This window comes from Ascidiella aspersa, chromosome 7 (assembly GCF_963924565.1).
Source record: "Ascidiella aspersa chromosome 7, kaAscAspe10.2, whole genome shotgun sequence".
In the NCBI taxonomy this organism is placed as follows: domain Eukaryota; kingdom Metazoa; phylum Chordata; class Ascidiacea; order Phlebobranchia; family Ascidiidae; genus Ascidiella; species Ascidiella aspersa.
In genome coordinates this window covers 11,223,380-11,244,590 of record NC_139453.1, presented here as the reverse complement: position 1 = coordinate 11,244,590, position 21,211 = coordinate 11,223,380, and the positions used below count along the sequence as shown (strand labels likewise).

At 32.6% G+C, this 21,211-nt stretch overlaps 3 protein-coding genes across 6 annotated transcripts; 2 read left to right on the top strand and 1 right to left on the bottom strand.

Annotated features, from left to right (window-relative positions):
- The first annotated feature begins 4,800 nt into the window (after positions 1–4,800).
- Positions 4,801–7,279, top strand: LOC146137776 (uncharacterized). Its single transcript, XM_083394438.1, has 11 exons — positions 4,801–4,883; positions 5,070–5,138; positions 5,202–5,327; positions 5,394–5,585; positions 5,652–5,843; positions 5,910–6,101; positions 6,168–6,251; positions 6,376–6,526; positions 6,621–6,800; positions 6,901–7,014; positions 7,117–7,279. Exons 2-11 carry the CDS (start codon positions 5,108–5,110, stop codon positions 7,277–7,279), a joined length of 1,425 nt encoding a protein of 474 aa, XP_083250564.1. The 5' UTR covers positions 4,801–4,883; positions 5,070–5,107.
- A 36-nt stretch (positions 7,280–7,315) lies between these two features.
- Positions 7,316–12,278, top strand: LOC146137775 (uncharacterized). Of its 4 annotated transcripts, XM_083393234.1 has the most exons (7): positions 7,316–7,435; positions 7,516–7,584; positions 7,672–7,737; positions 7,805–7,924; positions 8,013–9,814; positions 9,992–11,094; positions 11,245–12,278. In XM_083393234.1, the coding sequence occupies exons 1-7, from the start codon at positions 7,323–7,325 to the stop codon at positions 12,061–12,063; spliced, it is 4,092 nt and encodes a 1,363-aa protein (XP_083249360.1). In that variant the 5' UTR covers positions 7,316–7,322; the 3' UTR covers positions 12,064–12,278. The 4 variants fall into 4 exon arrangements, with proteins under 4 accessions (XP_083249360.1, XP_083249359.1, XP_083249362.1 ...); XM_083393233.1 differs by having other exon boundaries at positions 8,013–11,094; XM_083393236.1 differs by lacking the exon at positions 9,992–11,094 and having other exon boundaries at positions 8,013–8,173; positions 11,245–11,381.
- Positions 12,279–12,855: 577 nt separating this feature from the next.
- LOC146137774 (uncharacterized protein F54H12.2-like) lies at positions 12,856–14,253 on the bottom strand. The gene is made up of 2 exons (XM_083394437.1): positions 13,480–14,253; positions 12,856–12,906 (listed from the first exon to the last, which is right to left on the bottom strand). Exons 1-2 carry the CDS (start codon positions 14,251–14,253, stop codon positions 12,856–12,858), a joined length of 825 nt encoding a protein of 274 aa, XP_083250563.1.
- Between the last annotated feature and the right edge of the window lie 6,958 nt (positions 14,254–21,211).

Below are 21,211 nucleotides of genomic sequence, written 5' to 3'. Positions count from 1 at the left end.
GCCCCTGGGGGTACAGTCTCATAAACTTCTACAAAGCACCTACATACCCCTCTACGCCATGTCTGAAAATTTGAAGGTTCTACGATGTATACTTTTTCTATAAACCTTCGGACAAAAATCGGTCTGAAACATGCCATAGGAAACCATAGGAAACCATAGGAAACCATAGGAAACCATAGGAAACCATAGGAAACCATAGGAAACCATAGGAAACCATAGGAAACCATAGGAAACCATAGGAAACCATAGGAAACCATAGGAAACCATAGGAAAACATAGGAAACCATAGGAAACCATAGGAAACCATAGGAAATCATGGAAAACCAAAAAAGACTAGACGGGGGTGCGGTTGTTGTATATTTTGTCAGGGGCTATATTTTCGGGCTTAGTGTTTGGTTTTATTTTGTTTTAATTTTTTTTTTAAATTGATTTTATTTTTTTTATTTTTTTTTTCAATTTTTTTTTTTCATATTCATTTTTTAATTTTTTATTTTTATTTTTTATTTTTTATTTTATACTTTTTATTTTTTAATATTTTGTATTTTGTATTGTATATTTTATATTATATATTTCATATTTTGTTTTTCATTTTCCTTAACTTGTTTCTGCAAGCAAAAACAGATATGGACCGAAAACTTCCCCACTTAACTTATGCCTTTGATGCGAAAGGGGTTCAAATATGGCGTAGTATTTGGGGAATGATCGAAACATATATTTGATAATTAGAATTTACGTAGATGATGTGTATGGCCATTTTATTACATTTTGGCCAGCTTACGTGTTTGAAAAGCAAATATTTATCATTCTCCTAAAGACTTAAAATGGTTTAACGCCTATGGTTTGCAATACTTTTGCAAACTTTTACTCGGTAAATATTTACCATGGCTTGGTGCCACTTCGCACAATGAAAGTCTCACGCGCGGGACAATAAAGCGCAGCAGGCGGTTAGTCGCTTCTTCACTTCACAAGCTGGACAAAGCAAGCGAATATTAACGAATTCTGTATGAAAGTTTTTCTGCTGCTAGATGACAGTCGTTAGCTACAAAGAGCTAAAACGCAATATTTCAGGTTTTTACCCCCAAGCAAAGTCCCCTGGGGGTGCAGCCTCATAAACTTCTACAAAGCACCTACATACCACTCTACGCCATGTCTGAAAATTTGTAGGTTCTACGATGTATACTTTTTCTAAAGCTTCGGAAAAAAATCGGTCTGAAACATGCCATAGGAAACCATAGGAAACCATAGGAAACCATAGGAAACCATAGGAAACCATAGGAAACCATAGGAAACCATAGGAAACCATAGGAAACCATAGGAAACCATAGGAAACCATAGGAAACCATAGGAAACCATAGGAAACCATAGGAAACCAAAAAAGAATAGCGGCAAAAACAAGATATGTCCCGAAAATAAATTTTCGGCCCATATAATTTTCGAAGAAAAGCCTCTTTCTAAAAGGCAAGTCGCACGCGCTTAGTTTTACTAAGATGAGACACTTCGCACAATGAAGGTTGCACAGCAGGGAGCCAGCCGATTCGCGGCCAGAATAAAGCAAGCGATTGGACCGAATACTGTATTGAAGATTTTCTGCCGCTAGATTGGAGTAGATAGCTGTAAAGAACTAAATCGAATACATCACACTATTGACTTTTGTCCCCAATTAGAGGCGTATAGGGGTGCAAGAAAAAAATGTCAAATGTTTTTTAATTATAAAGACAAGTTATAGGTTTGCTTCGCAGCCAAATTTTTATTAACAACACTGGCAATCAATGTTGAGTGCACCATGCCCAACTAATGACACGAAACTTCGGGCCACATCAGCTTTTACCTGATAAAGCACAGAAACGTATGACACAACATTGGGAGAATATGGACACTGACAAATTAGGCCCGTTGAAAGAATATAGAATTACTAGAGAATACCCCCTGGTAAAATATAGCGGAACTGCACTATACCCCCTGATATGATGTAGTACATCCGCCATGTACCTCCTGGTAAAATATACAAAAACCGCACACCCTGTCTAGTTCATTTGGGTGATTATTAGTAATTCGTTATGTATGGCTATTCACATAAACATCTTTAATGATAATACTAGTAGTGTTTTCCTTGCGCGAAGTGTGCCGTGTGCCCAGGTGTGCCCAGGTGTACGGAAGTGTATTCCGGCGTATTCAGGTTACATCCGGTTAGCAAAAGTAAAATTGAAAAGTGTTCGAAAGTGTGCAAAAGTACCCTGAGGAGCAAAAAAGCGTCTTTGGGTGAAAAAAAACGTTTTTATAAGTTTCCGGAAGTGAAGGTGGAAGTGACAAAAAGTGACAAAATGTGTGATACGGTAAGGTAAGCTAGTTCTCTACGTTGCAATGTTTCTGTTAGGCCCAAAAGATTTTTTGTAAAATTTTCAGAAGAGTCAGAAATCTACTTTTGCGCGAGGTGTGCCAATTTCAAAAAGTGACCTTTGCACGAAGTGTGCCAAAAATATCGTCGATTGGTAAAGTCGAACTGTGCATTGGTTGTCTTGTTTGTTGTGGCTGATTTGGGCTCGTTCACAGAGCAGAGAGGAAACAGTGTTTCCCTATCAAGACTGGTTTCCTAATTATAGCCAGTATTGGTTTACTATTGACGTAAAGAGCAATGAGATGGTATTTTATATTTAGTTCATTAAAACTTTAGTTGTTTGGTAATTTAACTTGAAGATGATGGATTTTATTATTGGCACACAAAAAAACTTACATTATCCAATTCATTTTGTTTATTTCTAAATATTTGTGTTTTAAATATACCATTGACTGTATAGTTTTGCTTGACGTTAACAGAACGTTAAGTTGAGAGGAAACACTGTTTCCCTATCAAGACTGGTATCCTAATTATAGCAAGTATTGGTTTGCTATTGAGTTATAGAGCATGGAATTGTTATTTTATTTTTTTTCAGTTAATTAAAACTTACGTCGTTTGGAAATATAATGTATTTTGTTGATGACACTCAAAAAAAAAAAGCAATCATTTTCAATCTATATTGTTTATTACCAACTATTTTTATTTCAAATACAGCGACACTATTAATGTTGTTATTATATAAAACAGTTATTTCTTGATACTCCTTTTTTGGTTTTTGATGGAGTCTTTCATGTCCGTCCACATAGACTGCAATAACTTTACCAGTTCATTAAATTGTCTTCTTACATTGGAATCAACTAATCCGTCTGCTAGTGGTGCAACTTCGTAGAACTTTATATTGGGTATTAAATACTTTAAGTAATTTTTTGGTGCATAAATATTTTGTACCCGTGATTTTAAAATTAAACCATCTTCTTTAATTTCAGCAGCAGTCGTTTTGATCTTGGATTGAATAGTACATTCACTATCATCTATACAAGTGGGCCAAAATAGAACTTGAACAGTTGTATATCCATTTTGGCTCTCTTTTTGTTTAGGATACATAATTACAAAAGGTGACGAAACGTCCATTAATATCTCAACTATCTGTTTGAGTTGTCCGTGATTGAAAAATGCCTTGCCTCGTACTTGAACACTGATCGTAACCATTCGAATATTCGATTCGTCGTCAAAAAGCGACGTTTTGAACGTATCTTTCTAAACATTTCACGAATCGGTTTTCGCTTTATCGGCCCAACACAACTTGGCTCTTGACGTTTTGGCGGAGTTTCAAACAACTGAGAATCCTGTAAAAGTTGAGAGTCCTCATTACATAAATCTAATAAAAGCTGAGCCATTTTGTTTGACTTGTGAAATTTTGCTCACAGACACAGATATATATACTGTTTGATGAATGAAAAAAAACATCTGTTCTTGGTGTGTAAAATGGTGTGGGAAAATTTGTTTAGTATACATTATTTTCTCATAATTTAAACAAACAATTAAATTTTTGTTTTTATAGATATCTGCATCTGTTTTAGGCATGCCTGGGCAAGCCAAAAAATGCTGTGGGAAAATTTGTTTAGTATACATTATTTTCTCATAATTTAAACAAACAATTTAAAATTGTTTTTATAGAAATCTGCATCTGTTTTAGGCGTGCCTAGGCAAGCAAAAAAGCTGTGGGAAGATTTGTTTAGTATATATTATTTTCTCATAATAGAAACAATCAATTTAAAATTGTTTTTATAGAAATCTGAACAATTCATTTTAATAGAAAATTGTCTTTCAAATAGTTCCCAGGGATATTTTTCTTTAGTATTAAATTGATGTGTAACGGCTTAAATATGCCATCTTGCGACAGAGTAAAATGACCAACGATTTTTTTTTGCGACTGTCATTATTCAATAGATAACCGTCAGAACGGCGCCACATGTATCCAACTTCCGTTCCCACAGAGATGGTGAGTGAAAACAGTTGTGGATCTCTATAAATGTATGAGGTTTTTTTTGTATATTGACATATTGAGAGCAAAAACTATTTAGATAAGTTTCGTTACTTTTTAATTTAATGGAAACAGGAAAGTGATACCTTTCGTTATTTTAACTTAGCAAGAATGAATTGTGAGCAAGGTACGTTAATAGAGATGTATTTTTATTTTTAAATTAGTATTCATATTTTGTTTGCTTTATTGATCTGTTATTTGCTAGTAAAATAATGAAATTATAATATTGAATATAATAAAGTAATTTAAATCTCAGATAAAAAATGAACTTAAACAGTGTGAAGATTACTGCCGAGATCTAGACTTTTTTTTTTTTGAAACAAGATTTAGTTATATTATAATATATGTTATAATAAAGTAATTTAAATCTCAGATAAAAAATAAACTTAAACAGTGTGAAGATTACTGCCCAGATCTAGACTTTTTTTTTTTTTGAAACAAGATTTAGTTATATTATAATATATATTTTAGGCTTACAAGATGATTTGTCACTGCAAAACAACGGTATTTATTTATTTATTTGTATTTGAAATATAATAGAAGTATTTGTTTTTTGTTTGTTTCTGAATAGTGTGAAGTTTTCAGAGATTACGTTAGGTGATATGGTGTGAGGGAAAATCACTTACCGAATGCTAAGCTAAATTATATGCGTTGTGATAGGATTCTTACATTTATGTATTTGTTTTTTAGCTGACTATCTTGTACATCAATCATGGTTTATTGAGGAAATGAATAAACCCTTTTTGGTGGAAATTTGTGGTTAGTTTTGTAACCGGTATTTTTTAGGTGAAAAAAAAAAAACTAAAATTTATTGTCCATCAGAAACTCCAGAAAAGCAATTACCACAGGAAAATGAAATCTTTTATGACCCTAAACCATTATCACTTTTGGATTTTACTAAGCAAGATAAAGTTCCTAAAAATATTGATCAAGTTTTGGATTTTGCAGGTGTGTTTATGTACGTAATGGCTTAGTGACTAATCTATTATGAGTTTTTCTTGCTTTGTATTTCAGTTAAAATTGGAACCAATAATGCAGAGAAGGAAACTAAACCTGAAACGAAAAATGTGGAGAAGGAGAGTATATCTAAACTTGTAACAAAAAATATTAAGAAGGAGACTATACCTAAACAGATGCCTCTCATCATAGATCTCACTGACCAAGTTGAACTTCCAGACAATATTGATCAAGTTTTGGATTTTGCAGGTGTGTTTATGTACTTAATGGCTTAGTGACTAATCTATTATGAGTTTTTCTTGCTTTGTATTTCAGTTAAAATTGGAACCAATAATGCAGAGAAGGAAACTAAACCTGAAACGAAAAATGTGGAGAAGGAGAGTATATCTAAACTTGTAACAAAAAATATAAAGAAGGAGACTATACCTAAACAGATGCCTCTCATCATAGATCTCACTGACCAAGTTGAACTTCCAGACAATATTGATCAAGTTTTGGATTTTGCAGGTGTGTTTATGTACGTAATGACTTAGTGACTAATCTATTATGAGTTTTTCTTGCTTTGTATTTCAGTTAAAATTGGAACCAATAATGCAGAGAAGGAAACTAAACCTGAAACGAAAAATGTGGAAAAGGAGAGTATATCTAAACTTGTAACAAAAAATATAAAGAAGGAGACTATACCTAAACAGATGCCTCTCATCATAGATCTCACTGACCAAGTTGAACTTCCAGACAATATTGATCAAGTTTTGGATTTTGCAGGTGTGTTTATGTACTTAATGGCTTAGTGACTAATCTATTATGAGTTTTTCTTGCTTTGTATTTCAGTTAAAATTGGAACCAATAATGCAGAGAAGGAAAGTAAACCTGAACTTAAAACCAAAAATGTAGAAAAGAAAAATATACCTGCAGGTGTTTATATTTAGGATAGTTCTATTGATTTTATAGCTTTGCTTTTGAATATTTATAAACATACATATTTAAATGAGATATTTGTGATTTAACTGTTAAAAAGTTGTTTGCTTTTATGTTTCAGATAAAGTCAAAGACAAAACTCATCTCATTATTGACAAAACAAATCAAAATAAATGTAGACTTTGTAAAAGTTATTTTGAGAGCAAAGCCATGTTACAGAAACATCATATTTCAAACCACCCAAAGCTTCAGTGTAAACTTTGTAATTACTGGTAAGACAATTTTGTATTCTTATATATTATTAATTTTATTTTGGGTTTAATTATTCACAACTCAAATTAAAATTGATTTTTTTTTTCATGATAGCTTTTCATCTGCGTACCGAAAAAGACAGCACAGTGATAAAGCTTGTGAACAACGGAGAAAAAGGTTTTGTTCTAAGGAAACTATGAACATCTCTGATTTATCTCCTCAAAAAGGCCAAGGGTTGAAAGAAAATTTAATCGTTCAGGATAAAATTGAAAAACCAACAAAACCTAAAAAACTGTAAGCTTATCGTTTTTTATTTTTAGTTATCGAAACATTATTCTATTTAAATGTTTTTTTGTTTTTTTTGTTGTTTTTTTTTATTTGTCTCTGTATTTAGAATTTCTAAACGAAGTGATGACAAAAGAAAACGTAATCAAATTATAGATTCAAATTCATCAGATAGCACAATTGATTTTCAAAAACATACAGCAATACCTTTTCACAAGAAAAAGTTAGTTTTTTTGTTTTTTTTTTTCAGTGTATATATGCATTTTTTATTGTAAACTCTTACATTATTCTATTTTGATGTCTTTTTATGTGTCTCTGAATTTAGAATTTCCAAATACAATGATGACAACAGAAAAAATATATCAAGCAAAAAACGTAATCAAATTTTAGATTCAGACTCATCAGATAGTTCGAGCGATTTTCAAAAACTTTTAAAACCTTTTCATAAAAAAAGTAAGCAATTTTTTTATGTAAGTCACACATCATGATTTTTTTTTTACCTAATAATATGTTTTTAGGAATTCGAATCGAATGATTAGCAGTGACAGTTCTGATTTTAACTCTCCTCAGAAAGGCCAAGGGTTGAAAAAAAAATTAAACGTTCCTGATGAAGTAACTCAAAGACCAAGAAAACTTCAAAAAATGTTAGTATATGTCATTTTTTATTGTTTACACTTACACTATTCTATTTTAATGTTTTTTTTTTATTTGTTTTTGAATTCAGAATTCCTAGACGGAGTCGTGACCAAAGAATAAAATTGTTAAACAGAAAACGTAAACTGTTGGATACTAGGTAAACCAATATTAATTAATCTTTAATATAATTTTTTTTTTTTTTTTTTTTTTTTTTTTTTATTCTAAAAAATATGTTTTGTTTTAGTGTTCGAAACAGATTTTCTGAAGATAGTGATATACTTTTCTCAACAATACCAAAGAAGAATCAAACGTAAGTCTAGGTGATAAATGATTTATATTAAATAGTACCTTTCAATTAACATAATTCTATTTTGTAGTTCAATTCCAACTGAAGTGGCACACAGTTCAAACTATACACCAATGGATACAAATGACAAAGATGAAACTTCTACGTCTAAATTTTGTGACTTGCCACCAAAGAGAAAGAGATCGAAAAGGTGATTATCACTATATTATTTATTTCATTAAGAAATGTAATTTTTTGTAAGAAAAAATAACTATTCAATTTTTTTTTTTTTTTTTTAGAATTACAAATCCTATATGTCCAGAAAACAGATCCGATATTGTTCAACAACATTGGGATAGTATTTCTACTTCTACATCACTGAATACCATGATGTCAATTTTCAACTACCAATTACCACTTGAAAAATCTATTGACGATATCACAAAAGATATTCTAGAAGGTATGTCTCCATCCAGCTTCAAGATAAATACAAGTTTTGGTTTTGTTATGAGTAACACAATGTCACTTGTGAACCAGTATTTCCATGCATCCCCAAACAATTTTACTTTCTATTTGATGCCACCTGTTGTTCGTTGTTTTGAAGATCTCAAAAATATATTGCAGTCAGTTCTAAATAGTGATGTTTTAGCTAAACTTTCATTGCACCGTGAAGATACAAAGTGGTATTTAACAGAACTCACAAATGTTACTTTTTTTACCTATCGTCTAAAGGAGTTTCCCTTAATCGGTTGTTCTGTTATTTGTTTACCCTCTTTCTTGAAGCGTAGAGGTATCCTTGGTTTTACAAGAAACCACTCTAGGAAACAGATTAATGACAACCTCTGTCTTTTTAGATGTTTGGCAAAAGGTTTAAAGTGTGATGATGCTAATCTTGAAAAAAAAACATTAGAATACTTCTCTCAGTACTATCCTGAACAAAATGTAGACTCATTTCCAGGTGTATCTTTTAATGAAATTTCAAATATTGAACAGTTTTTCAAAGTTCGAATTACTGTGTTCTCAGTCGAAAAAGTTAACGAAGAAATTATTTGGAAAGTAAAACGTAGATCTTATGTTCCCAAATCAAATGCAAATTTTATATCTTTTGATGTAGTACAATATGAGAATCACTTTTGTTTTGTTCAATCTATTGAAAGCATCACCCATAACTTTGCATGTCAATTTTGCAACAACATGTTCAAAAAACCTTATCTTGTTCTAAAACATGAATCATCATGTGAAATCGGTGTCAAACAAACCTTTCCTGGAAAAATATTTCGAGTTAACCCTAATATATACCTTGAGCTAGAGCAAAATGGAATTTTAATTGCCAAACAATTGCAATATCATCCATTTTTCATTATTTTTGATTTTGAGGCTTTCTTTCCAAAAAATGTCAGCAGTCTTCCAACAAACACAGGAAAAACAACTTTTACACAATGTCACCAACTTTTAAGTGTTGCAATAACATCAAATGTTCCAGGTTTTGATAAACCTGTGTGTCTAATTTCAAATGGAAACTCTCACCAATTAATTTGCAATATGTTGCATTATTTTTTTGCAATTCAAAATAAATCTGAAAATTTGATGCTCGACAAATATAGTCATGTACTTGACGAATTAAATTGCAAGATTGATGAAGCCAAATCTAACGAACCTGATTTCAAAATGAAAAACCACCCTTTGGTTAAATTAAAAGCAAAATTTTCAGCTTTTATAAAGGCAATACCAGTGTTAACATTTAATGGATCAAGATACGACATTCCATTATGTTTAAAATGGCTAATTCCACTATTGCAACAATTTGATCCGATTCTTTTTTGCATTAAGAAACAGAATTCCTATCTTTGCCTTCAAACAGCCAAATTTCGTTTCTTAGATCTATGTAACTTTATATCACCAGGATATAATCTTCGAAGTTTGCTTCTTGCATTTAACACTGAACAGCAAAAACTTTTTTTTCCTTACGAATATGTTGACAATTTAGATAAATTACAAGACAGGTGTCTTCCACCAAGAGAGGCATTTCGAAGCAGTCTCACAAAAGAAACTATTTCAGAAGATGACTACGATGAATGCTGTAAGTTATGGAAAACTCAAGGTATGAAAACTTTTAGGGATTATCTTATTGCTTACAATCTACATGACGTTGAACCACTTAAACAGGTTGTTATTAAGTTAATTTCAATCTATCACTCACTGAACATCAATTTTTTGTGTGATGGGGTGTCAACCCCTGGTTTATCACAACGACTTATGTTTCAATTTGTTCCACCAGATATCTATTTCTCTTTGTTTCCAAACAAGCATGCTCACATTAATAAATTGTTTCGCGACCAAATTGTTGGAGGTCCATCAATTGTTTTTACACGTTGGCATGCAGCAGGGGAATCTGTTATACGGGGAGATGTCTATGGTGCTACTGCAAAAACATGTCAAAGTGTTATAGGGTATGATGCAAATTCCCTTTATTTGTCAGCTTTAATGGGTGATATGCCAACTGGAAATTACATTCTTCTCGAGCGAAAAGAAAATGATAAGTTTAAATTTGAAAGGTCACAAACAACTGGATATCTTGCTTTACAGTGGATGACATTTTATGCAATGCAAAATGATATATCATACATTCAACATCAATTTAATGGTGGAGAAAAGCAAATTGGTTCTCGTAATATTAAAGTAGATGGGTATATAGCAGATCAAAAAATTGTACTTTCGTTTTTGGGTTGCTTTTTTCATTGCTGTCCTAAATGTAATATCACGAAAACCTTTAAGGATCGTGACTTTGAAAAAGTTAGGGAAAAAGACAAAGATATTGCAGCCTATATTCGAAGTTTTGGTTATACTCTTATTGAAATGCGTGAATGTACTTGGGCTTTTCAATGTAAGACTGATCCACTTGCCATCAGATTTGTGTCACACTATCTATTGACATCACTTCAGCCCCCAAAACCACTCACACAAGAAAATATTCTTCGTGGGTTCCAAAATGGAGAGTTGTTTGGTTTTGCTTTGGTGGATATTTTTGTCCCACCTGGTCTAAGAGATAAATTTAAAGAGTTCCCCCCAATTTTTAAGAATGCAGCCATTTCACGTGATGATATTGGAGATAACATGAAGCAATATGCAATTGATAATGATCTATTATCCTATCCCACTCGATATCTTATAAGCAGTTATAAGGGTGATAAAATCCTCTTAGCTTCCCCTCTTCTTGCATGGTATATGACAAATGGATTGGTGGTCACATTTGTTCACAAAGTTATACTCTATGAACCCAAACAATGTTTCAAAACATTTTGTGATAAAGTAACGACTGAGCGACGGAAAGGTGATCTTCATCCAGACTCCCAAATATTAGCAGATTTATGGAAATTACAGGTAAAACCTCAAAAAAGTATTAGTTGTTTGATATTACTTAGTTTTTTTTGTTTTTTTTTTTTTTTTTTTTTTGTTAAATAGATTTGTAACTCAATACTATAAGGGAAATTACTACTAATATTAATGAAAATCTTTAATTTGTTTTTTCAGGGTAACTCTGCATACGGAAGGACATTGCTTAATAAAGAAAAACAGGAAAATGTTACTTTTTTAAGTGAGGAAAAAACCACCAAAGCTATGAACTCCAAACATTTTCGCAATGCTACACAATTGAGTGACAACGTGTATGAAGTACACAGTAGAAAACGTTCAATCGTACACAATGTTCCTATACAGATAGGTTCAATGATTTTACAGCTCGCTAAACTTCGTATGCTAAGGTTTTACTATGATTGTCTTAACAAATATATTTCGCCGCAAAACTTTGAACTTGTTCAAATGGACACTGATTCATTATATTTTGCACTTTCTGACAAAAATTTGGATAATGTAATTATTCCTGAAAAACGTGCAGAATTTTATGGTGAATATGACACATGGTTTCCTTCTATTGCTTGCCCATTGCATTTTAATGAATTTGTCGCTACCAAAACTGCTAATCTCCCCTTTAATGCTTCTCGTGCATGCTGTCTTACACATTTTAAACATGAAAGTCGGACCCCTGGTTTGTTTAAAGTAGAGTATTCTGGCAAAGCCATTGTAGCTCTGAACTCAAAAACATACTTTTGCCATGGTGAAAAAACTAAACAAACATCAAAAGGATTGATTAAGAAGCAAAACAAATATTGCATTGACGATTATTTTAAGGTTCTATCAGAAAAAATAAATGTTTGTGGAGAAAATCGTGGATTTCGTTACGTAAATCAAAAGATATATAGCTATCAACAATTTCGACAAGGCTTGAATTATTTTTATCCTAAACGAAAAATTCATTCTGATGGTATAAACTCAAGCCCATTAGATATTTAAAAAGCATATACTTTGTTGTACTTCTGTAGTAATTGTGAATTTTTAATGAAACTGTTTTGTTATGTATTACTAAATCGCTTTATAACCAGAAAAAAGAAAACAGTGAAAACATGTAATTGTGATGACATTGATGGGAAATGTCTTATTTTATGTTGTTGTTTTTTTGTTTACTTCTTACATAAAGAATCACAGATTAAAAGAATTTATAAAATGAATATGGTTGTTTGTATGTTTTAAGGTTCTTTTCAAGTTATTCAATCTTAGGAAGAGTATATGGAATGTTGATGTTATTTTAAACTAAATTTACAATTATGTGAGGCGTTAGCAGCTGACTGAAAGGGAGATTCCCCAAATCATTGAAGTGTAACAAAAAAAATGACCAAATTGTTCATCCATATTATTTTAATCTGATTAGTTTTTACAGAAACGATTCGGTTACATAGTTATACACAAACTCATCATTGGCTTCCAAATCAGAATTAAAAATATTTACAATGTCTGGCATAGCAATACCACGACTACGAACTAAAATAAAAAAACAACTATAGAATCCACAGAATGTTGACGTTAACTCTTGTAAAGTTTTTGTGTTGTAACGAAAAATGTAGGATGATCGCGAAACAAAACGTGATATATCATTTCCAATTGGATAACAACCGAATGAGTCAAAGTAATCACACTCTCCATTAGAATTGAAATAGACCGCCACCCAGTGACTTCCATGTTTTTCGGACGAATCCAAATTAATTACATACGATTGAGAAGTTTTGCTTTTTTTAATTGAATAAGTGTTCAGTCTTCGTAGTTCATCACTTGCAAAAACACCACGAAATGTCTGATTTGCTATTGGATCATTTTGAATAACATTACGAATTTCAATACTATTCATATTTATGAGTTAAAATCAAATGAAACACTCCTTGACCTATCAATTTCTAATAAAGAGTCAAATTCAGTAAACACCACAATATTAACAGAATTTGGAAGAGCAGTTCCAAACTTACACTCTAAACGAATAGTTCCGTGTCTAATCAAATCAGTGTGAGAAGAATCACAAGAATTTGGAGTTAAATCAAAGGCATACAATGTACATCCATCAATAAATTCTGACTTTGATAAATTGTGTCCACCATTTCGAAAAAAATTTCCTGTTGCTAAAAACAACGCAAAATAAGAACGAGCTGTGTTTTGACGAGAAAAGTTAGGTTGATAAGCTTTGGAAGGAATTTGTTTTCCGTCTTGGTAGAGAGCGAGAAAATTTAGGTTATAATTTTTAAAATAAAAAGGATTTTTATCCAATTGACCATTAAAAGCAGCGTTGTCTACTAAACCAATAATAACTCGTTTAGGGATTTGACCAGAAATAATATTTTTCACTACAGTAAGATCACCACTAGGAATCGAAAAAACTTTTACATCCACACGAGAAATAGGATATTTAACTGTTCCACGTTCAAGGGCTTTCAAGTGGCCCATTAGAACAGGTGGAGAAGGTCTTATCTTGCGTGCAAATAAGGCTACACTTTTAAGATTGACTTTGAATTCTCCATTGTTTGCAGACATAAGAGAAAATGTATCTTTACTTCTTGAAAGTCGTACCTTAACGTCCACTCCATCGATTAAATAGCGAGGTTGAAAACCCATGTCAAAGTGAATCTTTCCCAGCATCTCAACTATTCGACTGTTACGAGCCAAAAATTTTCTATCACGAAAACCTTGATTGGCATTCGTAAGTGTATCATACTGTTCAGCAACGTCCTTTTTCCACAATGCAGACGTAAGGTGAGTCTTTTTCGCATCGCTACCAAAGTTAAGTAATGCTTCCAGGTAAGCTCGGTATGGGTAAGTATTGTTTGAAGCAGTTATCATTTTGTTGTTAAACGATACATCAACTTGACTCCATAAGGAATGAAGCCAATAGTTAACTGGTGCTACAACTGCATCTTCTGCTAACTCTGTCCCGTCGGCATTCACAACACGTGCACAACAGTACAATTGAACACTTGAGAGATCAAGGTAATCACTAGTTCCAGCTAAATCGAATTCAATCGTTCCACTATCAGTCAACGTTGAAATCGGTAAATACTCGACAGAATATGAGTCTTCCACGCTAATTTGAGTTGGTTTAACTGCAAACAGATCCAACTCCTCCATTAGACAATGACAGGAGCGATCGTCTTTAAGTGCCATGATTAAGTGAGCCAATAATAATATTTGACTTGTGTTGTCTTATATATGTCTTCTCAATCAATGCAAAAAATAAAAACACCAATCAGAAACAAATACGGTAGCTCAACCAGTTAACTATCCTCAAAAATAGAACAAACAATTCAGTAATCGACATTATTGGAATATATCAGATTTTTTTGTTTTTTTATTTTTTCGTTTATTCTTTTTTCTTTTCTTTACAGCAGGTTCGCCTGGCGGATGTGAACCTTTTCGTTTCTTTTGAGAAAAGAATGAGTTGGTTAACTCTCGTGTTCTTTTTATAGCAGAGTTTCTAGGATTTTGTCCTTGCATTACATCGGAAGCAAAATCAATTCCAGATTTTAAAACTTGTTTTCCAACTGATTTTGCACCAGAACGAATTATCGGTAAAATAGAACGCCCAATTGTTGAAAAAATAGACCCTAAACCATACCCTCTTTGCAATCCCCCAGAATAAATTGGAAAACCACTCCCTACTTGTGAAAGATAATATTTTTCATACTCTTTAACATCCTGTTGACAACAGTAGGGTTGCTTCATGCTAAATCGAAGAGACGTTGTCGTTTTCGAAACTTAAGGGTAACGGTAACAAGCCCCGAAACAAATGGTATGACATTGCCAAACACATCTCTTATAAGTATTTCGATAGAAGAAAATGAGTTTCGTTGAAGACGATGATATATTGGAAAAGGAAAACGATGGTAAATCATTTCACCACGTTTCGTAGTAATTGGAATGGTCTCGAATAATGGGACTTCACAATCGCCCACGATACGTGGTTCAATAATATCCGAATAAACATACAATTCATTAACTCCACGGCGAATATCTGTTGCTACATCCCCACTATATCGCCTTCCTCCATCAAAAGTTGTTTGTTGAAAACCTAACATTGAAGCAAGTTTAACAGATAAATTTACACGACTACCATCTGGTGAAACCTTTAACTCAGTTTTTCGCGTAAGAGAATTAAACTTAAAACGAAGACGAACCCTTGAATCAAAGATTTCTGGAGAGTTAGTTAATATTTGTAAGTCTGCGTCTTCAATCAGCTTATTAAGGTATTCCATGAATTCCGTTTCATTTTCGTAGTGTCCACCTGGGAGGAATAATTTTTCCTCCTCACCATTTGATATTGAAGTACGAGAGAGAAAAACCTCTTTATCCATAACAGTAAACCAGGAGTGTGGGGCTTGAAATTCAATCAAACCAACCTCCCATAATCCATTAAGAGTTATTGTTCTTGGGAGTTTCGTTACGTAACTGGTTAACGTATTTTTTGGATAATATTTCAATGAGCTGTTTGACGGAAGCGTGATATGAAACATATTCTTTATTCAACGACGGCGAAGGAAGTATATAACCAAAAGAGCTTGATAAGAGACTTATCCACAAATTTCTATTGGAATCCGACAAACTCAAATTAATAATACTAGCTAAAACAACACAAGTCACAATAACTATTTGACAAAAAAATATTATTTCACTACTAGGATATTTTTTTCCAAACCAAACCCACAATTGATTTTTCCACATAGTTTAACTTGAGAACTCTTTGAGATCTTCTGGTGATATCCATGAATTGAATTTTTTAGGGTATCCCTTCCATTTTATAAGAAATTTAAGTTTCCCTTTTTTTCTGCTTTTTCTAACCACCCGCTCGATTTCATATACATCGTTTTTCTTTACTACTTTTTGAAGTTCGTCTTCGTAAAATGTTCCTGAAATTTTTTCACCTCCATAGTCTTTGATGATATAAACATGTGGATTTGTTTTGAGAACCTTTTCAACAAAAAATATCTCTGTTGACCAGTTTTTGGTGTATCCTTTTTTGAATATACCACGAGCAACAACAATTCTTACACTGTCACCGATCTTAAATTTTGGTGGTTTACTGGGAAACCTATCTCCTTTGTAAAGCGAATTCCATACAGCTTTCTCATTACCATGGTTAACTAACGCAGGAGGTCTTTCGATACTCCTATGAAAAGAGTTGTTGTAGGAAAAAACAATATTTTGTAAAACATCAATATAACGATTGGTTGAAAAACGTGTAAAATATCGCCACATACGTGTTTTGAGAGTACGGTTAAAACGTTCAACTATTTGAGCCTTTGTTTCCGATGTATATGTATGGAAAAACAATATGTTTTGTTTCTTCAACCAAGTTTGAAATTTACGGTTTGTAAATTCAGATCCTTGATCGGTTTGTAGTTTAATTGGTTTTCGTTTACTTAAAGATAAAATAGTTTTAAAAGCATTTATGATACTTTCTCCAGTTTTATTTTTAATTGGAAGAACCCATGCAAATTTAGAAAATACATCAATACAAGTAACTAGAAATTTAACTCCATCGTTAAAGCGAGCAAATTTAGACATATCCACTAAATCACTCTGCCATTGGTGATCAATTCCACCAACAACAACACGACGTCGTTCAAATTTTTTCCGAATCGGTTTGTGAAGCGTATAGGCATCCTGCGACGACAGCCATTCACTTACACTCGAACGAGAGAAATTCGAGTTTGCAGTTAGTCTATTTACTCCTCCAAAACTTCCAATTTTTCTTGGGTTATAATACACTTCACTCATATCTCGTTCCATGTTCGTGCTTTTGAAACAATACTTCCAGCGGAGGGGAACATCCACTCACGGTGTTTTATACTACCAATAAGATTAGATGGGATTCGGTCTGCTTTTAATGCTTTTCCGAAATTCTCCCAACCTTTTGGTTTTTGTGCAATTTTTCTTCTTCTGACAAAATCATGAACTAGATCATGAATGCTACTTCCTGGAATAGATTTACCCTTAATTTCAAGTTCGCCGTTTTCATTAACTTTTATATTCGACGAGGATTTAATACTATCAACTAATAGTTTTCCATTGACTCTTGCTGTTGTCGGTAAACTACTAATGATCTGTTCACTCCATGGCTCATTGACATCCTCTGATGCTATTTTTGTTATTTTTGATGGAATATGTGTTTTTTCTTGGGTAGGAGTAACCATTGGATCACTCTGAGTTAAAGGTGGGTAGTTAACAACACTCATCGTAGATAATGGAATCGGAGAATTTTCCTGTTCATTTAGGTAAAATCGATAACGATAAAGAACTTGATTGTAGAGTTTAACTTTAGCAAAAGAATCAATAGAAGAATCATTTGCAATATCACTCATTTCTTTATTTAAAGAGGAAATTTGTATTTCTTTAATGGAAAGCTGTGGAGCAGGCTTTGATTGTAATTGATTCAACAACTTCGGGTCTACCAATGCCATCTTTTGAACATGTTCCATTATTTTCCGAGCAAACTTTTAGCTATAGATGGTATAATACTTCCGAGAAGAGGCGCTAAAAGAGCAGCTAGGAAACCACCTTTTTGAATAATTTTCTTTTTTTTCTTGACACTTGAAGTTTTCTTGGAAATGAAACGAAGATCTTTCTTAAAACGATTAAGTTTTTTTTTCTGTTTTGTCGAGAGAGGAAAGTTTCCATGTAGTATGTTTTGTGCACATTCACAAATACACTTTATTAACTCTGAGTCGGCTGTTTTTATAACAGACTTAATTACATGTGGTTTTCCCCGGGCTAAAAAATTCAGTGTGTCTGCATTACGTCTAATTTTTTGTGACATTTTACACTTGTTTTTTTGGAATGTAAACAAACTGCTGTTGTCCTTTAAATATATTTGTCCTTAGACGTTGTTCATCCGGTACACACTGCTTGAAATCAAACATCAAATAACCGTGTGGCTTCGATGTAGCATCTCTAAATGCTTCCTGGATTGATCTTACGTGAGAGGGAAGCACTTGTTTGGCTAAGTGTGTAATTTGTGACGAATCTCTTGGGTTTTTGAAAACAATAAGGTAATGTGCATTTAGGCTAATAGTTCGATGTTCTTTTGATTTATCGAAAACATTTTGAACTATATAAAAAATACTATTGTTTCGGTGATGTGACCCTTTCGTAAAAAGATTGGAAACACGTTTGTCACACGAACCCATCATATCATCTAAAATCAACAAACTATTCTCCATTGAATCAATATCCAACGAAAATCCATTAACAAAGTTAACGTTTTTCATTTGTTTGTAGGAGTCCTGCCACTCAGAATAGAACCATACTATATTTTGTGGCTTGGGTTTAATCAATTCTTCTTCGATAACACGCTTTACAAATTGTGTTTTCCCACAACCTGTTGGACCCGCTACGACACAAGTGAAGGGGTGAATGAAATCCATTAAATTCAAGAAAGGTTTTCGAATAACATAGATTTTAATATACCTGAAAAACAATAATAAAATCCGTCATCTTCAAGTTAAATTACCAAACAACTAAAGTTTTAAAGAACTAAATATAAAATACCATCTCATACTCTTTACGTCAATAGTAAACCAATACTGGCTATAATTAGGAAACCAGTCTTGATAGGGAAACACTGTTTCCTCTCTGCTCGCTTCTCTGTGAACGAGCCCAAATCTGCCACAACAAACAAGACAACCAATGTACAGTTCGACTTTACCAATCGACGATATTTTTGGCACACTTCGTGCAAAGGTCACTTTTTGAAATTGGCACACCTCGCGCAAAAGTAGCTTTCTGACTCTTCTGAAAATTTTACAAAAAATATTTTGGGCCTAACAAAAACACTGCAACGTAGAGAACTACCTTACCTTACCGTATCACACTTTTTGTCACTTTTTGACACTTCCACCTTCACTTCCGGAAACTTATAAAAACGTTTTTTTTCACCCAAAGACGCTTTTTTGCTCCTCAGGGTACTTTTGCACACTTTTGAACACTTTTCAATTTTACTTTTGCTCACCGGATGTAACCTGAATACGCCGGAATACACTTCCGCACACCTGGGCACACCTGGGGACACGGCACACTTCGCGCAAGTTAAAGACTACTAATACTTGTTGAGTTTGTTTTTATGTTTGTGTAACTGTGATTAAAACAATTACCATGTTGTTTCTATCAAATACAATGGTCAACAGTGAAGACGGAAAATAAAATTGGTTTGGAATGCACAAAGACATACTCGGCTTCATAAAAATTTATCTTTTAAGAGTAAGAAATTCAAATAATTATTATTATATTTAACCATCTGATATATTTGTTTAAAGCTAAATCACTTGTTTGGCGTCAGCTAAAACTACACGATTTCGCCTCAACAATGTCGCACACATCCTGCTTTGGCAACAATCAAACCCAATTAGCTCAAAAGCCGCAATATCATCGTGTTTTGCAAACATTCATCTTCCACTAAGTGAATTGCAAATATGTGTTTATGGCTTTAGGAAGGGCAGAGTCTTAGCACTTCATAACCAAGATGTTCCTGTTGAGGCAAATCTCATCTTCCCGAGATTGGAGACGGCATGATCCAGATGTTGTTCAACATATACGCATCCTTAAAACTTTACTGAACTCCTCTTTATTGATCTGGCTTTTTTCTTATAAATAGAGCCTAATATTTTTCTATCTGTTAGCACATGGCTTACTTTCTAATTTACCCATCTCCTCGCTTCTCACTTAGGAAGGAGCATTGTGAGCGACGTTGCTCTATCTGTCTCTCTAAGACGACATGCCGGCGACCGACAGGCGAAAATATGCCGGAGATAATAAATCGGCAACCTGCGGACAAACTTTGCCAGTTATTATAAGAGATTCAGGGATTTGTGAAATGTGAAGACACCCATATCACTTTAAAGACTGTTTTGCTTCATGACAAATAATAATATTGTTATTAATATATCTACTTCGTTAAACAAATTTCGATGAATTGTTTTTTTATTTCGCCTTAATTTTGTGATTGAAATACGAGATTCATAATAAACACAAAAGTTGTTGTTTTATTTAAACTCTGAAACTAGTTATTTTTATAATTTTAGTGGAATTCTTTTTTGAAAGTGCTATAATTTAAGTAAAATTTTAGAAAAAAAACTATTTTCTACTTAAAAAAGATTTTGTTGACACAGGTCTGCATTTTATTAACAGGAATATTAGCTATGTTCATTCCTTTGAAATTAAGTGTTAAAATATTTGTTTTCTAAAGTACTTCATTTTTTGGTAAAAAATGTTTATAACACTATGGTAATTTGATAAATTGAGCGAATTTTAATTAATTATTATCAGTGTATAACTGTTAATACATTTTATACGTGTATTATTTGTTTCTCGGATTTAAATCTTTTTTTTTATCTCAATAGAAAGTTTTCTTAATAACTTGACCAAATTAGTGTTTAATTTACAATATTGCTTATATTGCTTCTTTCTGAAGAGTCGCAATATTTAGAACAAGTAATTTCTGCCCTTCTGTGTTACAACTCACGAGGATATTTTTGCGGTAATTCTAATGTCTTAAATAGGCCTTTTACTATAAATATTGGGGCTACAATATAGTATCATATAACAGCACTGATGATTTTAAATGCAGTTTATTTGTAGTTTTTAAAGCCAAATAAAAACAATTCCATTGAGATCTTGTCGTTTTTCGGTTCCATCTAAAATATAAAAAACAAAACAATTAAATGTGTATGATTAAAATTACTGGCGTTTCTCCAGTAACGTTGTACTGTTCTTTAGCATCATTATAAAGGAATTTATTTGTTATATGTTTAACTGATTGTTTACAAAGCAGAAAAATCACCAGACGTAAATACAACTTGTTTTATAATAAAAAATAAGATAACAAACTATAGGTGTTTACGTTGAATTTATTCCTGGACAACTTCTTCCATTTCGGGTTCATCCACAATGTCTTCCTCTACGAAGTCAACAGGTTCTTCCTCTACGAAATCAGCTGTGTCTGTGTAAAATAAATATGTTGTCTTATTTCTTTTATGTTGAAACAAAGCCTCAAAATACATTAAAATATTGCCAAATCTTTACTCACTCTTCAAACTTATAATAAATTTAGAAATAAAAACGGTTCATTAAA